This window comes from Pagrus major, chromosome 12 (assembly GCF_040436345.1).
Source record: "Pagrus major chromosome 12, Pma_NU_1.0".
Taxonomy (NCBI): Eukaryota; Metazoa; Chordata; class Actinopteri; order Spariformes; family Sparidae; genus Pagrus; species Pagrus major.
Window position 1 is genome coordinate 19,824,758 of NC_133226.1, and position 21,228 is coordinate 19,845,985.

Sequence of the window (21,228 nt, forward strand, 5' to 3'; positions counted from 1 at the left end):
AAGCGACATTTTCAGATATAAAAGCTCTCTGCAACTTTAATCAGAATAAAATAATTTATATTCTCTTGACAGGAAAGCAATTCTGTGTGATTGTCAGACAGACTGTTGGATTTCAAACTGGAATAATCTGTTTGTCATATTAAGCATTCAACACCATGTTTAAAGTGAAAGACATGGATCAAATGAACGGCCTGGGGCGATGGATCTCCTCTCAACTTGCTCTGTTTTTTGTTTTTTTTCACCCCGCTGAAAAAAAGAAGACGTTAACAGCATGTCATTGTGGACACTTGGTCGAATGAAAAAAGTACAAGCAAGAAGGCAAATAACAGTCATATTTACTGCAAGGTTTACACTCAGTGTAATAAAATGCTCATTTAGAATAGTTGTAAATGTAATTTTTTATAATTTATTGTAACTCCAAACAAAAATAATTTCTACAAAAAATATTCAAATAATGTCATATAATGTTGATACGTGGTTGATATCTTTTCTCTCTCTTTTAGATTTCTCATAGGTTAAATTCTGTTAAATTCTGCTTCCTGAATACTGTGTGAAGATTAAATCTCGCTAAGTGTGGCAACAATCACTCATTCCTATAACAACCATAATAGTGACTATTTTTTTTAAATAATTTGTAACCCCCTGGATATTATATAATATGTATAATCTCAGCGACTGTTAGTGGGCACGTTAGATACAATGACTGAAGATATATTTAAAAAAACAAACAAAAAAAAAGACAAATGCAGCAGAAATAGAATATAAACGTCAAATCAAGTCTCATCTTTTCAGAAGAAATGAAACCTGGTTAATATACTATGTAGGCCTCAGCAGCAGGATCAAACGCACATTCTCGCCTCCCGACCCGTCCGTCGTGTCGACATGTCTCGTGCTCTCAACTGAGTCCGACCACACACACACGTTGGCCGTCAGTCTAACAGAAGCGAGATCCGTAACTCAACAAAGAAAGGAACAAAAAAGAAAAAGGTCCATGTGGTTACAACAGCCATTCCCTTTGAAGTGAAACAGTGGTGATTTAAGTGTTTTGTTTATGCTTTTTGGTTTGATGCACATTGCTCCATCTCAGGAATAAAGGGAACAGTGGTTGGTATGATTTTTTTCCCCCCTTCGTCTGCATCTCTTTTCTCTGAGGTCGCTTCTCTGTTTTTCTCTGTTTGTCCTTCTCACACCTGAGCACACACTCAGCATTATAACAGTCCTGTGAGGTGTGTGTGTGTGTGTGTGTGTGTGTGTGTGTTTGAAAAGGGGACTGGGGCTAGTTAGTATTGTGTAAGTGTGAGCGCTTTTGCGAGTGCTGCGGTGTTTTTTACGTCGGGTCCATGACTGGGGTGGCCCTACCCACGCTGGGTCGCCCCTCTCCTCATGTACACACACATAGACACACACTCCTTGGTCTGAGGGGGTTTTTCGTGGCTCAGTGGGGAGTTAACGTGGCCAGCAGGTGGGCTAGCAGAGTGCAGAGCAGCAGGGTGGCCGTGGAGAGGTGCAGGGAAGAGGCGGCGTTGCAGTCCTTGCCCGCCTCGCAGCGGGATTCTTGGCACAGTACCCCCTTAAACTCTGGAGGACAGATGCACTTCTGGCTCTGGTAGCATGTTCCTCCGTTCTGGCACAGGAGCATCTCCTCGTCGCAAACGTTAGCTGTGAGCGGAGGCGAAGGAAGACAGAAGGAAAAGAGGGAGAGTGATGGAATTGCAGAGGTAAGGAGAACGAGAGAGTCCCAAAGAGTTGGGAATCAAGAAGGCGAAGCGAAGTGACAGAGTGACAGGCGGTAAAAGGATAGTGGGGGAGTAAAAGTGCACAAAGAGGGAAGAAAGATGTATTGGCATTCAGAAAGACAGGTGAAGGAAGATAAGGCGGGGTAATGTTAGAAAAAGTGTGATGGGAAACAGATACAGGGGGAGGAGAGGAATTCAGGGCAGAAGAACAAAGTAGAAAGAAAAGCAGGAGGAAGGAAAGAGGCAAGATAAATTCTCCACTCTTTGCCTCAGGGACAACAACAGGTAACACCTGCCTTTTTTGTTTTAGCAGCCCTTTTCTCTGTCTGTTTTTCTTAAGCCTGCACTTTCTCAGGGTCATGTTAAAATCAGTGCCAAAACGCAGCAGAAAATACACTGCTCGTGTGATAATTGATAAGCAATGATTGGAGGAACAAATAGCATAATTAAAATGCTATAAAAGGCATTAGGAGGTAGTTGTACTGCACGAGATATTTGACCTAAAAATGTAGTGAGAGAAAATAGAGAGGATCAGGCTTCCGTGACAAGAAATAATTACATAAGGCAACATTTTTTATTACACCAGAAATAATTGGCTCTGTTGGATGGGAGTATTTGGAGTAAGATGTCAGATCTAAAACATGCTGTACTACTATTTACTACAACATGTGGCATATCGTAATAAATAAACCCACAGTTAAAACACATGCCTGTGGAGGTTTAATGTTTATGTGTGTGTGTGTGTGAGAGTAACTGGGGAGGGTCTATGTGAGACTGGGGCCCCTGACTGGATGGTAGATGGTGGAGGAAGGCGATTTCCTGTAATGGGGTTAAGGAGTGACAAGGTCATCAATTAAAGGAGCAGCTGATGCTGCTAATGAGCTACATGATCTATTCCCACGGGAGTAAAGAAAGCATCGGGAGATGCATAAGCTAAGTGGCATGGTGCACTTGCAAAGGTACTGGAAGGCTACAACATTTGTTAATCTCAGGATTTTTAGACATTATCCCACCACAAATCAGTCTCCTTATACTCACCATAACAGCCTTGCTTCCAGTAATATCCCGGCAGACAGTCATCACACTTGGCCCCCGTGGCACCATCTTTGCACTGGCAGAAGCCCGTGCCGTTACACCGGTCATGAACCGAACCCATCTGGTTGCAGTTACACTCTGAAAGGAGATAGAGGTCGAGGATCAAAAAGATGCAGTCATTTAGATATTCTTGCCTCTTGTAATTTAATGGGGTGTGTGACCCAGAGTTGAATTAAGTCTAGCCAAAAATGTGTGCATTTGTACTCAGACCACAGTCTTCAGTACTGAATTGTGCATATAGAGACGTTCCAAGATAATGTAGAGACTGAGACCTGAAATTTAGACCCTTTTCAGCTCAAAGTTTTCTTGCGTTTTCAGATGCAAAAGCCCAGTTTAGTGTTGTTGTTGTTTCTAATGTAAAACTCACAGATAATGTGATGTATGTAATGCTGCCTGGACTAATAACTACTGTGATTTAAAGCATTTCATTTTGCATGTTATAGCTGCTTTTGGATCCCACAGGTCTAATTATTTTATCAAAAAGTACCTGAACGATACCAAGGTATCCAAGAGGTTAATATTTTTGAATACTTGCCTCACACTGAGTAAAGACTACAATGACCCTTCTCTCGTCTAAACAGAAAAATAAAATGACAGATGTCCTTTGTTAGAAAGTACTGTATATATCAGATATTGTTTGGGAAACAAAAGCCATCTAAATGGGACAGCACGTACTTTTGATCCCAGAATATCTGCTTTCAAATGCAGGCAGAATAAGTGTAGGGAACATTGTGGTTTTCTGAACAGTTGAGGGAGATTTTTGTTGTTGTGCGGCACAATTAGACAACAAAAAGTCTGTTGAAATTCTGATTTAAATGGCGAAACGTCTAAGACAGGCTGAGATACTTTAGATTTTATCTTTCCAGAGCTCACCTCTTTAAAACAGGATTACATTGACAGTTTTCTTTTTTTGAAAAAAACATAATTACTCTCATTTCTGCAAGTAATTATCATTACAAATACATGTATTTATAGAAGCTGACTGATATCCAGATCAGTGATGGTTGGTAGCAGATCAGAGATCGTGTAAAACTGCAGAGCTGCATATTTGCATCGCATTTGTCAGTCACTTGATGATGAACCAAAGTTTCTCTCATGATTTGTCTTTTACTTTAACCCAAAATCAAATTAACTCATTTACTAGAAAATGTGTCATAAAATATTCATAAAAGTGAAACAAGCGAAGAGGCACGGCTGACACAAGAGGCATGGCTGGCAATGCGGTTGGTATCTTGTGTGTTTGTGGGTCATGTGCATTAATACTGGGATGGTATATAAACCACTGAATAGCTGTGTAAAATGTGTGCAAACGCATTAGTGTTTGGTCCTTGCTCAAGAGACACTGGTGTGAACTTATTTCTGTTGCCATGCTTGGTGTGCCAGCGCACTGGCAGATGAGCTAATGGGGCCTTATTTGTGCTGACTCCAAGGCCTGGCCCTGTGTGCGGCCCAACTGCGACGAGTTCACCCTCCAACCCCCTGCAGTCCACCTACAGATGGATCCAAATCAACACCAGATTTTAGCTCCACAGCTATGCGAACAGAGTGACCTCTTACTAGGACATGCCCTTAATAAGACTGAGTTTAAAAAGAGAAAATACTCAGTGAAAGCATACAAGCAGTGTATAGCACTGTCCATAAAGAGAACCTATCTACAGTTGTATGTTTTTCATTTTTTTGGCTCTGTACTCCAGCACATTAGATTTGAAATGACCTTCAAGAGTTGACTTTCAGCTTTTAATGCAGCAGGGCAGTGAACCTAAGCACTCAAAATGTTTTTATGTACAAACAATGGAAACTTCTTGACTGACTGAGTCAGTCACTTGAGCATATTGTTTTACTTGCTGAAGGCAAAAATCCTCTAAACAAAGCAGAGTTAAAGATAGCTGCAGTGCAGACCTGGAAGAGCATCTGCAGGGGAAATACCTGCTGATATCTAAAGGTCATAAATTTCAGACAAACGCTAACTGCGAAGGATTTGCAACAGAATATTACATTTTATGACTTCAAGCTGTAAAATGAAATAATATGACCTTATAAGGTTGCTACGTTGAACGTTTTAGCAAACAGTTGCCTATTTACAAATCTGGCAGATGCGGAGCAACATTAGCATTCATTTGCAGTCATGTTTCATGCTACCTGACAAAATTAAGTCCGCTATCCGTTCACAATTAAACCAACTCTTGAGTAAACTATATCTGGCTTTTTAGCTGCTATATTCACCACTACATTGACCAGCTAGTCACCAAGTTTATCTGTTGTTGCTCTGCCGTTTGGTGCTGTTTGGACAGGGGATACAGTGGGATAGTGGTAATAAATATTGATGAGTGCAACTTTAAAGCTATGACAACATGTCCCATTACTTTCTGTTCCCATTACATTCAGAGCTTGGATAATGTGCAAAAAGGGATACAATTTCTTCACTGTTCAACTGATGAGGATGAACACAATTAACTTTAATTGACTTTAATCTCATAATCCCTATTCACACAGGACTAGTATTACCTGGGGACCTCTAGTAATTTGTAATAATTGCAGAGGACATCTGTTATTCTAAGACCGTGCAAATCTGCCATGTCCGTTATTTGTAAAGTTAAAAGTCAGCTGAATATTATCTACCATAGTTCGCCAAATATTATAGCCATGCGAATCGGCATGTTGTTGATTTGGGGCTGTATTTCTTCTTAAGCCTCTGTTTTCTGTCATCAGACGACGGAACAAGTAAGAAATTTGATCGCGGCTCATTATATGTTTGATGGCAGTCAATAGCTGTGCTGTGAGATCGGCGACAGTGACATTCAAATGTTGTAACAGAGAAGGTTGGGAGCAACCAAAAGGTGGTCATATTCAAGTATAGTCACAAAACGTCTTTGACTTGATCTAAATGAGCTGCAAATGTGTATTTATGCTTGCAACACATTGTTTCTTTTCAAATCCTATATGTGGAAGTAGAGATGAGCCGACACAAGAAAACAGGTTTTATAAAGGTGTCAGTAAAAGCGGTAATGGAGTTGTAAAATATATTAATAAATACAGTTTTTTTACTGTATGAATTTATTAAAAATGTCACCACCACGACGACGACCTTGATGTGGTGATCTTCACTTCCAACATCTGAGCAGTTACATGAATTTTAAAAAGCAGCAACAACTACAGAATCCCCTTGTCAGTCATGCAGGACATGCACTCCCCCACCACACTGACCGATGCAGACGCTCTCATCATCCAGTTCGGCAGAGGCGTTGCGGAAGTATCCCAGTCTGCAGTGTTGGCAGTTCTGGCCCCTGGTGTTGTGCTTGCAGCTGACGCATGTGACGATGTTCAGGTAGTCGATGTAGCTGCAGCGGTTGGAGTGGCCGTAGCACTCACAGTCTGAAAGAAAAGAGACCGATCAAAGTACATTAGAGGAGGCTAGAGTTGAAGTCGATACTTAAAACTTGGGATAGGATAGCCTTTTTTTCAAGCATTCTCATAGGATTCCTCGGTGACAGCAGGAAGTGATAAATGACTTGCACTAACAGATACGTCTTAAAGTCTTAGTCTTACACGTCAGTGAAGAAATGAATGACTCTGAGTGTGTTTTATGACTCGCCTTTCTGACTCTATATTGGTTCAATAAAGACAAACCACTCCCTCTCCATTCCTGCACTCACAGGTTTGCTGAGTCTGCTTCGCTGGGCTGCACTGATTACTGATGGGAATTCCACTATCCTCGGTCTGTGTGTGTTTGTGTGTACATGTTGTTTGTGTATATGTGAGCTGGCGCGTAAGTGCAAGCATGTTAATTGTGTCTGGGAATTTAATTGCATTACGGGATGAGTAGATTATAGGCTACAGAATCATAACCAAGGGAGTTTGAGGTGAGTGATACAGTACAGTAGGTGTTCTCAGGATGCACCTGACGCCATGAAATCAGTCTGACCCTGTTTAACCCGACAGAAAACGTCTAATGCCTCTCCTCTCTTTTCTCTGTTTGCTCTTCATTTCCACAGTCTTACATTCTCTTTTATAAAGCCCTGCACAATCAGAGCTCTTAATTAAATTTTCTCTTTGTAATTCATGAATTATCTGAGAGGATTTGATTGCAGGTTTTGCTCTATATGCTTGTGCGCTTGATAAATTAGGACCTCTTCCAAATTTCCCACCCTGAAACCAAAGCTAAAAAAAAACAATGTGGAGAATGGTGTAAGATCTGTATAATTTTCCCACAGAGAGAGAAATGAGCGCCTGATATCATTTACCGGTTCTGCATTGTGCAGAGGGGTGCAGCGAGAGGTGTCGGGGTGTTGCTCTACATTCTCGCTACGATTATCTTGGCTGAGGCTGGTACCTAATTAAGGTTTTATTAAGCTTTAGAAGTTGGCTGCAATAGTGTGCTGCAAGGCATCACTGTCCTCTAAAGAGGCGTTTACCAGCCATGTTTATGCAAATACACATTTAAATGCACATTAAAAAGTCGGAGTTTAGCTGTTTAATCAGCCGTCACATTATTATTTTATTATTGTTTGGTTGATGATGCCAGCTGAAATATTAATGAGCTGGTTTAAAGGAAGCCAGCGCGAGGAGCACCATAAAGTGCCTCTCTCAGCACTGAGGGAACCATGCTAGCAGTAGGGGAAGAACTGCCTAATTAAATATAAATGGCCAATTACTCCTCAGACTAGAGAGGCAATAGGACATTGTTTCACAAATTAACGCTACGAGTCAAGATGCTGCTTTATTGGTGTTTATCAATTGTGAATTGTTAACGTTGAAAGACGGATGCATTTAGGGAAAGAAGCTGAGCTGCCTGCTTCAAAGAGTCTGTGAGGTTGAAAGAATAATGATATAGTCTGCTAACAAGCATTCCTCTCTTTAACCAATAAACAGCAGTGTCAATGTAGGCAATTGTTTGATGGTTCAATATGAATTTAAAGTCCAAACACTTACCTTGATCATGCACATAAAGCAAACACAACCACACGGGAGGCACAGATGCATGAGGAAAGAATGCATAAAATGAAAACATAAAACATGCAGGAGAAGGAATTTTCCACAGAAACAGCATCCAAATGATTAGAAGAGTTAACAGTGCACTGATCTGAACTAAAGAGTTCAAAGGATTTAGCCTAGCTCGAGTCCTCCTGTCTGTACTTTCTGACCGCGTGCTGCTTGTGTTGGTCTCTTACCTTTGAAATCATCATATATGATCCCAAACAACTGTCTGGCCTGGGGCTCTCCTGAGATCAAGAGTTTCAGAAGCCCTTGAAGGATAAAGGAATCCTTGTTTGAGATTTGTCTCCCACATCATTCACCGCGCTACAGTCTTCTACAGCACTATACCTTCACACAACGAGAGCAGGTATAGCCTATAGGTCCCTATCATTACTACAGAGAGGTTCTATGGATTAGGTGGATGGGATTCCCACTAGATTCTACCTTAAAGACGGGGGTTGCTTTGTTCTATAAAGCTGGCATAATCTTCACCTAGTGCAGTGTTTCTTAACTGGTTGGACAGAATCCAAAATTCATCCTCAAGATTTTTCTTCACCTTACTCAGAGTCTTTGAGTCAAACCTGATTTGACTGCTTAATATTTGACTACTTGTGGGCTGGAAACTGGGGTAGTTATTAAGATTAATACATGAAATAATTTTCAAGACACTCCAAAGAGATGAAATTCATTCTTGCCCTTGGAAACAGCAGTTGGCAAAATAATCCCATCACAAAGTCCATCTTGGGGAGATTACTAGTTGTCCGCGCCAACTGCTGTTTCCAAGGTCAAGAATGAACTCTCAAACTTAACTTTTAAGCCAAAAGTTGGAGGAAAAAAATGAAATTTTAAAGGTCCCATATTGTAGAAAGTGAGATTTCCTTCTTTTTTATTATAAAGCATGCCTTGGTGCTATATAAATAGAAAACAGTAGAAAACACTGACAGACCGAATGCGGAAACATGGCGGCTGGTTCTAGCTCAACCCTGTGAGAGCTGACCAATCAGAGCAGACTGGGCTTTTCAGGAGGGGGGGCCTTAAAGAGACAGGCACTAAAACAGAGCGTTCAGACGGATGGCGAATAGAGATTTTCTAGCTACCCTAAATAAAAGTATGAAGTTGAAAATGAGCACAGTATGGGACCTTTAACATCTACACTTCTATGACAACTGGGGTAACCTGCTGAAGAAGATGGTGGGATACAATTGAAAAGCTCCCAAGCAGCTGCAAATCAACTCCGCAGTGACATTATTTTGCCAAATCCAGAATGAGTTTTTTAAGATTAACAACTGCTGTGGGAAACGTTCATCATAGTTTGTCTGAACGATACTCCCAAGAAAATTATGACTCAAATGTGGGCTCAAAATGATTCAAATCACCATATTTAATGGAGCTATATATGCAGTACCATTAACCTCAACATGATGTTGGGTCCCAATAGGCAACCAGTTATGAATCACTGTGCTATTATTCTGTATGTTCAAGTTTTACCTTTCCTTTTCTCTCTTTCTCTCTCGTCTCTGTCGTCATCCTCTTTCCCATGAGTGTGTTTTGGGGTCTCATGTATCCCTATTTCCCACTCAATGACTTGATTCACTACAAAGGAGCAACAAACTCACAAATCAATCCATATTGACATTACACAGATTATCCCAGGCTGTTTTAGCGAACTACTGACAAAACAACATCCAGTGATTTGTGAGAAACCTTTGGCAATATAGATCCCATTCACACATATTGTATGTCCTGAAAGGGAAAATGCTCTTTCTAATATCCGTTGATCAGACAAGACATGAGATGTAAAACTCATCTTTTCTATCTCGTCTGTTTTTTTTATTTTTTATGTCTTGCCCGACAGATTCATTGTCTCATATAAACATAAGGCACAACAGTTGGTACCAAATTAAGATTTAGCCGTATAGCCTATGATGACTGACAAGTTATCATGTGATAAATTTGGAACATTTGTTGTTTCTGCTTTACATTTTTCACCGTGAGCTGCCAGTTTTAACACATGGTGAGAGTTTATTTTCTGCATATTTACTGCACCACAAATGATCTACTGTATATCGCTACTGTAACACTGCTACCGCAGATATACCTCTCTTTTCAGCTTGTCCTCCTTTATGCTCATCGTGCCCAAATGAGGTTGTTGATTTGTGGCCATGACTCTCGTGAACGTGTCCCTCAAAGTTATGGGAGACTGTAACACCACAACCGTGATTCACAATAACAAAAATATGAGGTATGTTTTATGAGATTATTGCCAACAGTACATATAAAAGAGACACATTTCCTTTCACCTTTCATTTCCCCCTCCATGCCCAGATAAGGTTGTTGTTTTATGTCTCATGTATGAGTCCTTTAGACGTGTGGGAGACTGTCACACCATAATCATCAGTGACATAACAAGTAAAAGAAAATTCTATAAGCTCTAAATAATCAAAAAAAAAAAGTAAATTATGTCTGCCTGTGATTTTTGGCTGGACTGCAGCAAAGCGAGCCAGCCCTCTAAATGTAAAATACTGTCTCTGAATGACTGAGTGATGAAGTTACATCATTGGGCAACTGAGTGTTAGTTTACCCATTGGCTGTTTCTCTTTCAAAATGAGTAGGAGTGAAAGTAAGTTACATACTGTAAATCCCTCAGCCCTCTAATGATATCGCTAATTGGTTCAACCCTCGCTTGCGCCCACCTTGGTCTCACATTGTGTTTAAGTTCAGCTGAGACAGGACGGTCAGTTCCCATAAACACAACCAGTGGGACCACAGCTTAGAGGGTTGGAACTATACATTCTGTTATGTATCGGCTTTCCCCTCGAAGGCTATCACAAGTGGGCGAAGCAGGATATGATCCATGCCCCACACACAATACACACCCATTATATGACACGTAAATAACCAGTATATAGCTTGCCAACGTGTCACAAGGCAATGGCACATCACAGTACATAATGTGCCCACAGATGGCACAGAGACGGTACAACACACCTGATTTTTACCATGGGGGAATGAAACCGGAAAACATAAAACCTACTGCTGTGAGACGGTGGATACACACTGCATCAGTCTTGCACAGAGCAGAGTAGGAGAGAAAACAGCTCTCTATGCACCGAGAGGCATAAGCGAGAGCACGCAGTTAAAGCACCCCAAATAACAATCACTCTGAGTGAAAACACTCAATACAGAGTGAATCATTGAAAAACGGCAGACACCCCGCGGATAGAAACGAATGAAAGAGCAGAGCGAGTTAATAGATAATCAGAATAGTCTGAATTAGAGTTAGAACGAGTGCATTTATACCACTTTTTCACTCAAAATGTAGCTTCACACTTTGGCTGCAGTATCGCACATTGCCCACACACGGTTCAGCCATATATGAGGGTTCAACCTAGACTTGCTTTTTTTGTTCTTGCTCTTATCTTGAGTCTCAAATTAAAAGATGTTGTTAATTAGGGTGCCAAATTAGGCCATAATATTACGGACACAGATACATGAATTTGATAAATTCAAAGTTAAGCTTGTGAGGAAAGTTGATTTACTACATATCGAATGCACCACAGGTAAACTACAGCAGGCAAATCTCCAAGAATGTTGCTGTTACTACATATACAAACAAATACCTGTTCTTTCTTGATGCTCCCCGTGCCCATGACCAGAGCTGGTTGTTCTGTGGCCATGAGTCTCATGTCCGTGTCCCTCAAATATGTGCGACACTGAAACATCACAATCATCATGAACATGTGGTTAATTCTATGCTGTTTCCTCAGCAGCCCAAATAATGACACTATGATGGCTAGTGTTGAATTAATGTTTATCTACTGCATGTTTCAGTCACTGCCACTCCAGTACATATAGGGATATACCTTCATGCTCCGCCTCGTGCCTTCCTTCCCCGTGCCCAGATGAGGTTGTTGTTTTGTGGCCATGAGTCTCATGTATGTGTCCATTAAAATGATGGGAGACTGAAACACCACAATCAGCATTGTTTTACTCATGGTAAAAGTTTAGCCTGTCTACTGCATATTTCAGTCACTACGCGTGAACTACAGTTCGCTACAGCTGCCACTACACTGCATATAATGATATACCTTTATGCTCCTCCCCGTGCCCAGATGAGGTTGTTGTTTTGTGGCCATGGCTGTCATGTCCATGTCCCTCAGACATGTGGGAGACTGAAACACCAAGATTGTCATTATCAAGGCAATCAAAAATTTCTATTTCTGCTACTTCCAGTTTTCAGTAGCCCATTTTTTCTAAAGTAAATTGCCAAGTTTCACTCTGAGTAAAAGTCACTACAGTCACCACTACTGTATATAATGATATACCTTTATGCTCCTCCCCGTGCCCAGATGAGGTTGTTGTTTTGTGGCCATGGGTGTCATGCCCATGTCCCTCAGACATGTGGGAGACTGAAACACCAAGATTGTCATTATCAAGGCAATCAACAATTTCTATTTCTGCTACTTCCAGTTTTCAGTAGCCCATTTTTTCTGCTGTAAGTTGCCAAGTTTCACTCCTAGTAAAAGTCACTACAGTCACCACTACTGTACATATGGGGATATACCTTTATGCTCCTCCCCGTGCCCAGGTGAGGTTGTTGTTTTGTGGCCATGGGTGTCATGCCCATGTTCCTCAGACATGTGGGAGACTGAAACACCATGATTGTCATTATCAAGGCAATCAAAAAATTATATTTCTGCTATTTCCAGTTTTCAGTAGCCCATTTTTTCTGCTGTAAGTTGCCAAGTTTCACTCCTAGTGAAAAGCCTATTTACTGCATATTTTAGTCACTACAGTCACCACTACTGTACATATAGGGATATACCTTTATGCTCGTGCCTTTCCGCCCCATGCCCAGATGATGAGGTTGTTGTGTGGCCATGAGTGTCATGTCCATGTCCCTCAGACTTGTGAGACACTGAAACACCATGATTGTCTTTATCAAGGCAATCAATAAATTATATTTCTACTGTTTCCAGTTTTCAGTAGCCCATTTTTTCTGCTGTAATTTGCAAGTTTCACTCCTAGTAAAAGTCACTACAGTCACCACTACTGTACATATAGGGATATACCTTTATGCTCCTCCCCGTGCCCAGGTGAGGTTGTTGTTTTGTGGCCATGGGTGTCATGCCCATGTTCCTCAGACATGTGGGAGACTGAAACATCATGATTGTCATTATCAAGGCAATCAAAAAATTATATTTCTGCTATTTCCAGTTTTCAGTAGCCCATTTTTTCTGCTGTAAGTTGCCAAGTTTCACTCCTAGTGAAAAGCCTATTTACTGCATATTTTAGTCACTACAGTCACCACTACTGTACATATAGGGATATACCTTTATGCTCGTGCCTTTCCGCCCCATGCCCAGATGATGAGGTTGTTGTATGGCCATGAGTGTCATGTCCATGTCCCTCAGACTTGTGAGACACTGAAACACCATGATTGTCATTATCAAGGCAATCAATAAATTATATTTCTACTGTTTCCAGTTTTCAGTAGCCCATTTTTTCTGCTGTAATTTGCAAGTTTCACTCCTAGTAAAAGTCACTACAGTCACCACTACTGTACATATAGGGATATACCTTTATGCTCCTCCCCGTGCCCAGGTGAGGTTGTTGTTTTGTGGCCATGGGTGTCATGCCCATGTTCCTCAGACATGTGGGAGACTGAAACATCATGATTGTCATTATCAAGGCAATCAAAAAATTATATTTCTGCTATTTCCAGTTTTCAGTAGCCCATTTTTTCTGCTGTAAGTTGCCAAGTTTCACTCCTAGTGAAAAGCCTATTTACTGCATATTTTAGTCACTACAGTCACCACTACTGTACATATAGGGATATACCTTTATGCTCGTGCCTTTCCGCCCCATGCCCAGATGATGAGGTTGTTGTGTGGCCATGAGTGTCATGTCCATGTCCCTCAGACTTGTGAAACACTGAAACACCATGATTGTCATTATCAAGGCAATCAATAAATTATATTTCTACTGTTTCCAGTTTTCAGTAGCCCATTTTTTCTGCTGTAATTTGCAAGTTTCACTCCTAGTAAAAGTCACTACAGTCACCACTACTGTACATATAGGGATATACCTTTATGCCCGTGACTTTCCTCCCCGTGCCCAGATGATGAGGTTGTTGTGTGGCCATGAGTGTCATGTCCATGTCCTTCAGACTTGTGAGACACTGAAACACCATAATCATTTTATGACATTAATAATAACACTACGAAGTCACCTCTGGAGTCAAATTAAGATCCAGCACACTTGCTTAAATTGACTTACTATTATGCTACAAATTTATATATGATTGTTGTTGTTTCCCATTTTGAGTGGCACATTTTTGCTGTAAGTTGCCATGGTTAACTTGTGAGTTAAGTTCAGCCTATCTTCTGCGTCACAAAAGGCAAAATACAATATATTTACTACCACTATGTACAAAAAATACCTGTCTATACTCTCATCTACTGTATATTTTCATTCCTACAGTTAACTACAGTTACCCACAGCTGCCACTACAGCACATGTAAGGATATACCTTTATGCTCCTCCCCGTGCCCAGATGATGAGGTTGTTGTGTGGCCATGAGTGTCATGTCCATGTCCCTCAGACTTGTGGGACACTGAAACACCACAATCATTATTGACATTAATAATAGACCTTAACAAATTACTGTTGGCGTCAGCAAATTTCTTGCTGTAAATTGCAATTTTTTACTTGTGGGGAAGGTTTAGCCTAGCTACTGCATAATTACGGCAAACTGCAATATACTTGCAGCCACTATGTACAAAAAAATACCTGTCTATGCTTTTATCTACTGCATATTTCCATCACTATGAATAACTACAGTAAGCCAAAGCTGCTACCACAGTACATTTAAGGATATACCTTTATGCTCCTCCCCGTGCCCAGATGAGGTTGTTATGTGGCCATGAGTGTCATGTCCATGTCCATGTCCCTCAGACTTGTGGGACACTGAAACACCACAATCAATTTTGACACAAATAATGAACCTTAACAATAACTTAAACTACTACTACTATTTTCATTTTAAGTTGCAATATTTAACACGTGGAGAAAGTTTAGCCTACCTACTGCATTATTCCACCACTAAAGGCTAACTACAGAATACTTGCAGCTATTGTGTACAAAAAAATACCTGTCTATACTCAAACCTTCCATGGATTTCCATTACTACAGTAACTACAATTAGCTAGGCTGCTACTACAGAATGCATTTATATACCTTTATGCTCCTCCCCGTGCCGAGATGAGGTTGTTACGTGGCCATGAGTGTCGTGTCCATGACCCTCAAAACTGTGAGACACTGGAACGCCACAATCATCACTGACATGAATTGTAAACCTGAACAATAACTCTATTAAGCTACTGTTGGTGTTACAAAATTACCTGTCTATACTCTCATCTACTGCGTTTTTTCCAACACTAGGGATATACCTTTATGCTCCTCCCCGTGCTCAGATGAGGTTGTTATGTGGCCATGAGTGTCATGTCCATGTCCATGTCCCTCAGACTTGTGAGACACTGAAACATCATTGACATAAATCTTAAACCTGAAACGATAACTCTATTAAACTACTGTTTGTGTTACAAAATTACCCGTCTATACTCTCATCTACTGCGTTTTTCTACTACAGTTAGTCAAAGTCACCACTACAGCACATATAAGAATATACCTTTATGCTCCTCCCCGTGCCCAGATGAGGTTGTAATGTGTCCATGAGTGTCATGTCCATGTCCCTCAGACTTGTGAGACACTGAAACACCACATCATCATTGACATAAATCGTAAGCCTGAACAATAACACTATTAAACTACTGTTGGTGTCAAATGAATATCCAGCACAGTAGCTTAAATTGACTGCTTCTACTTCTACTGCATATATCCATCGCTAAAGGCAAACTACAGTGTACTTGCTACCACTATATACAAAAAATACCTTTCTATACTCTGATCTACTGCGTATTTCTATTACTACAGTTTGCCACATTCAGCCACAGCCACCACTACAGCACATGTTAGGATATACAGTACCTTTATGCTCCTCCCCGTGCCCAGAAGAGGTTGCTGTTTTGTGGCCATGAGTGTCATGTCCATGTCCATCAGACTTGTGAGACACTGAAACACCACAATCATTTTTTTTACATAAATAATGCGCCTTAGCAGTAACCCGTATGAAACTACTGTTGGTGTGAATTTCGTGCAGTTAATTTGCAAAGTTTAACTTTTGGGGAAGGTTTAGCCTATCTACCCCATCGCATATAGGGATATACCTTTATGCTCCTCCCCGTGCTCAGATGAGGTTGTTACGTGGCCATGAATGTCATGTCCATGTCCATGTCCCTCAGACTTGTGAGACACTGAAAGATCATTGACATAAATCTTAAACCTGAACAATAACTCTATTAAACTACTGTTGGTGTTACAAAAGTACCCGTCTATACTCTCATCTACTGCATTTTTCCATCACCACAGTTAGTCAAAGTCACCACTACAGCACATATGAAGATATACCTTGATGCTCTTCCCCGTGGCCAGATGAGGTTGTTATATGGCCATGAGTGTCATGTCCATGTCCCTCAGACTTGTGGGTCACTGAAACACCACAACCACTATTATTCACATAAATAATAAATACTAAAAAAATCTCACAAATTACAGATTTTGCTGTTTCCCATTTTCAGTGGCATTTCTTTGCTGTAAATTGCCATGTTTAACTTGTGGGGAAAGTTCAGCCTCTCTACTATATTGCATATTTCCACTGCTAAAGGCAAACTATAGTGTACTTCCGACAATCATGTACAAAAAATACCTGTCTATACTCTCTTCTATTGCGTATTTCCATCACTAGGATAGGGATATACCTTTGTGCTCCTGCTCGTGCCTTTCCTCCCCGTGCCCAGATGAGGATGTTGTTTTGTGGCCATGAGTGTCATGTCCATGTCCCTCAAAAATGTGAGACACTGAAGCATCACAATTATTTTTGACATAAATAATAAACCTCGACAACAACACTGTAGGTGTATAATTAAGATCCAGCACAGCAGCTTAAACTGACTCACTATTATGCCACAAATGTAGATACACTTTTTGCTGTTTACAAGCTTTCAATGAAAATATTTTTAGCTGTAAGATGCAATGTTGAACTTGTCAGGAAAGTTTAGCCTATCTACTGCATATTTCTATCACTAAAGGCAAACAATAACACAATAAAAAACAATATACTTGTTACCTCTATGTAGAAAAAATACCTGTCTATACTCTCATCCTATTTCCTTCGCTGGGACAGGGATATACCTTTATGCTCCTGCTCCTGCCTTTCCTCCCCGTGCCCAAGTGAGGTTGTTTTGTGGCCATGAGTGTCATGTCCATGTCCCTCAAATATGTGGAGGACTGACAAACCACAATTTTCATTGTCAAAAGCAAATCCAAAGCTAGCAAAGCTATTAGATTTATATGCGCTGCACCACTACAGTAGAAGCTATACCTGTGTGCTCAGTTTTTCTTATTTTCTCCTCCTCTGTTTTCTCTCCGTGCCCAGATGAGGTTGATGTTTTGTGGCCATGAGTCTCTTGTTCATGTCCCTCAGGGTTGTGGGAGACTGTCACACCACAATCATCATTGACATATCAAGCAAAAGCACCTAGGAAGTTTAATTTTATAAGTACTTTTTTCAGCAATCTTAACAGAAAGTCTATTTGTTTTGTTTTTTTACTGAATCAATTATTCACGCATTCACATCTTTCACACCACAGTCATCACTGCCATAACAAGCAAAACATATGAGGCATATTTTATCAAAATATAATAGATATACCTTTCCTGTCAGCTTTTCTTTCCTCCTCCCCGTGCTCAGATGAGGTTGTTTTGTGGCCATGAGTCTCATGTCCGTGTCCCTCAAATATGTGGAGGACTGTCAGACCACAGTGTTTTTATTGTCATAAGCAGAGCCAGCAGGCAAGCAAAAAAAATGTAGAAAAAATCTTTCGCTATTTCTAAATTTCAGCGACACCTGTGTTCCTCAGTTGCAAAGAATAACTCAGGGTGAAGCATGAATTTTCTGCATATTTCCATCACTACTTTCTTTTTTTGGCAGGTAGCCACATTTACCACTACTGTGTAAGGATATACCTTCATGCTCCCGCTCATGCCTTTCCTCCCCATGCCCAGATGAGGTTGTTGATTTGTGGCCATGGGTGTCATGTTCGTTTTCCTCAGACTTGTGGGAGACTGAAACACCAAAGTCGTCATTGACATAATGAGCTATTTCCAATTTTGGGAGATGAATGTTTTTGCTGTGAGTTTGCAAGGTTGAAAGCGTATGTACTGCATATTTCCACCACTGCTGTCTAACTACAGTTAGCTACAAAACTACAATATACCTTTATGCTCCTCCTCCTCTCTTTTCTCCCCATGCTCAGATGAGGTTGTTGTTTTGTGGCCATGGGTCTCATGTCCGTGTCCCTCAGGCACATGGAAGACTGAAACACCACAATCTTTATCAACATTAAAAAGGTAAAAGTCTGCTGTTTCTGGCTTGTGTTTTTTTTAGGGACCCATTTTACACCGTGAGTTGCCAAGTTTAGCTTGTGAGGAAAGTTTATCTACTGCATTTATATGCTGCACCACAAGTAAACTACAGTATGTAAATCTGGGAGAACATTGCACCTGCTACATATAAAAGAGATACCTTTTCTTTCAGCTTCTCTTTCCTCTGCGTGCTCAGATGAGGTTTTGTGGCCATGAGTTTCATGTAGGTGTCCCTCAGACTTGTGGGAGACTGAAACACCACAACTGTCATTAAAATAACAAGCAAAAAATCTAGAGCTATTTCTGCTATATTTTGCTGTGAGTTGCCAAGTTCAGTTTCTAAACTATAGTACATAAATCTGCATATATATTGTAGTAGATTCATATACTTTCCAGCACTACATTTGAAAATACCTGTGTGCTCAGTTTTTCTTTCTTTCTCCTCCTCCTTTTTTTTCTCACCGTGCTCGGATGAGGTTTTGTGGCCATGAGACTCGTGTACATGTACCTCAGAGGAGTGGGAGACTGTCACCCAACATTTTTATTATCAGAGCAAAAAAACATGTCATGAAATTCTGCTGCTTCTGTTTTTTGTTTTGTTTTCAGGAGCCAATTTTTTGCTTAAAATTGCCAAGTTTTACTGTACTGCATATCTCCATCACTACAGTTAACTCAGTACAGTCTCTAGGATAAAATGGTTACGGTAACGTTTCTGTTAACCACTGATAAGTTCATGTTTGCATGTGTCAAAGGCTATGTACCATGTTGGACATTTCTACAAAATATGTCATATCACATTCAGATTACATGCTTATGACTTTTGACCTTCATATCAGAAGGTGGAGGGGATCGTGGTAGAGTTACAAACAAGAAGGCTGGCAAAGTAATGACAACGTTCGTCAGTGAGGGACCACTTGATATTTTTGACGAACTACAGTGTTTCTCGAGACGCTGGGACAATTTCCAGCCATGTTTGTGGCGACAAAAAACAGAAATATTTGACAGGGAGTTGCGACACCTCCAGCCATGTTTGTGGTAAACAAAACAGGTATTTTAAGCTAAATCATAATCATTCCTAACCCTCACCAAGTGTTTGTTGTACTTAAACCACAACATTATCACACGATAAAACTGCAATTTAAAGAAATGTAAAGTTGCAAAGTTTCATCCTATTTGTGGTTTGCAGAAATGTACACTGGCAACATTTATACTGGCGATTGGGTTGGTTAACTACAGTTAGCTACATCTACCACTACAGTACAAGGATACCTTTATGCTCCTTCTCCTGCCTTTCTTCCCCGTGCTCAGATGAGGTTGTTGTTATGTGGCCATGAGCCTCATGTACGTGTCCCTCAAAATTGTGGGAGGCTGAAACACCACAAACGTAACTGATGTACCAGGTGAAGGTAAACCAGGTCAATTTTATGACTGACACCACTACACATAAACGAGATACCTTTCCTGTCAGCTTTTCTCTCCTCCTCCTCCCTTTTCTCTCCATGTTCAGGTGAGGTTTCGTGGCCATGAGTCTCATGTTCATGTCCCTCAGACTTGTGGGAGACTGATACACCACAATCATTATTTACATAACAAGCAAAAACATTTCATGGTATAAATTATGTATGCTTTTCTCAGCACAACACCCTGAACAATGCATACATGGATCATACTACTGCCTTTTTTTCATTTTCTTGCCCTTCAGCTTCAGTCACTGTGTCGGATAAAAATATGACACTGCCGTCGCTGCCAAAGTTATGATTTCGTTGTGTCGCTTAAGTTGACTGACAGACTATCATGTCAGTGAAGAGATAAATTTAGATAGTTTTCAGTTTTTAGGGTCCCACTTTTCACTGTGAGCAGCTGTCAAACGTAACTCGCAGTAAAAGTTTATCTACTGCATATTTACTGCGCCAAAAGCAAACTACAGTACATAAACCTACAGGAACAGTGTTACTACTATGTGTATAAATACCTGTCTTTTCAGTTATTATTTTGTTTTCCTCCTCCTCCTCCCTTCTCTCTGCGTGCTCAGATGAGGTTGCTGTTTTGTGGCCATGAGTCTCATGTGTGTGACCTTCAGATGTGTGGGAAACTGTCACACCACAATCGGCATTAACACAATAAGAACAGACATCATTTGAAGTATTTCATACGCTCTGAGAACTTTATAATTACGCTGATACTGCAGTGGGTAAAGATTACTGATATCATCCGCCTTTCTCTCCCTTCCTCGTCTTCCTCCGAGACCTTGTTTTCTCTTTCTCTTCCTTTTGCTCTCCCTGTCAGATAGTGGATTGGCCCATCGGGGGCCTCAGCCCTGGGCTTGGGAAAAAGCTGTGAGAGTCAGAGAGGCTTGAGAAACTCCTTCATCGCTACACTTTTCACTCAGGTTTGTGAAAGAAATGACATGCACTTCCTTTTATCTGAATGTCATAAAGTTTCCTGACTGGCACTTGTTCTAACTCTCTGTACGTGCTTCTTTCTTTGTTCCCTCCCATAATGGAAAAAGAAGATCTGCCTCTGCTTTTATTTTTGTACTGTATTTACCCAAAATATGAATATTCATAGGATGTTATATACTGTTTTATATTACAGTAACATCGTCTCATGGGTGTACTCCCCTATGTTGAGATTTAATGTTCTCTCTGGTGCTGCATTCACACAAAGCATCTCGAATCAATATAGGTAGAGACATCTTAGCACACACATCCTGCCTTTACTGCATTTTTAATTGTCTTTAGCTCAAATTCCCTCTTTTTCTCTGTATGTTCCACTTTCCCAGAGGGCATTATGCCATTCCCAGGATCCTTTGCTTCAAGTTTTTTAGGGCTACAATGAGCACGAAAAGAAATGAGAGAAATGTGAAACTAGTTCAGTT

General features: G+C 40.6%; 1 protein-coding gene across 4 annotated transcripts in view; it reads right to left on the bottom strand.

Moving 5' to 3' along the window:
* Positions 1-383: 383 nt before the first annotated feature.
* The window catches only part of ntng2b (netrin g2b), a 69,661-nt gene continuing 48,816 nt past the window's right edge, over positions 384-21,228 (bottom strand). Inside the window, exons 4-7 of one of the 4 annotated variants that reach the window (XM_073478183.1) lie at positions 9,133-9,161; positions 6,036-6,203; positions 2,775-2,909; positions 384-1,659 (exon numbers count right to left, since the gene is read on the bottom strand). In XM_073478183.1, coding sequence (XP_073334284.1) covers positions 1,436-1,659; positions 2,775-2,909; positions 6,036-6,203; positions 9,133-9,161 — 556 coding nt within the window. In that variant the 3' untranslated portion in view covers positions 384-1,435. Of the gene's footprint in view, positions 1,660-2,774; positions 2,910-6,035; positions 6,204-9,132; positions 9,162-20,703; positions 20,715-21,228 lie in introns of all 4 variants that reach the window. The other 3 variants (XM_073478184.1, XM_073478185.1, XM_073478186.1) reach the window with 3 other exon arrangements.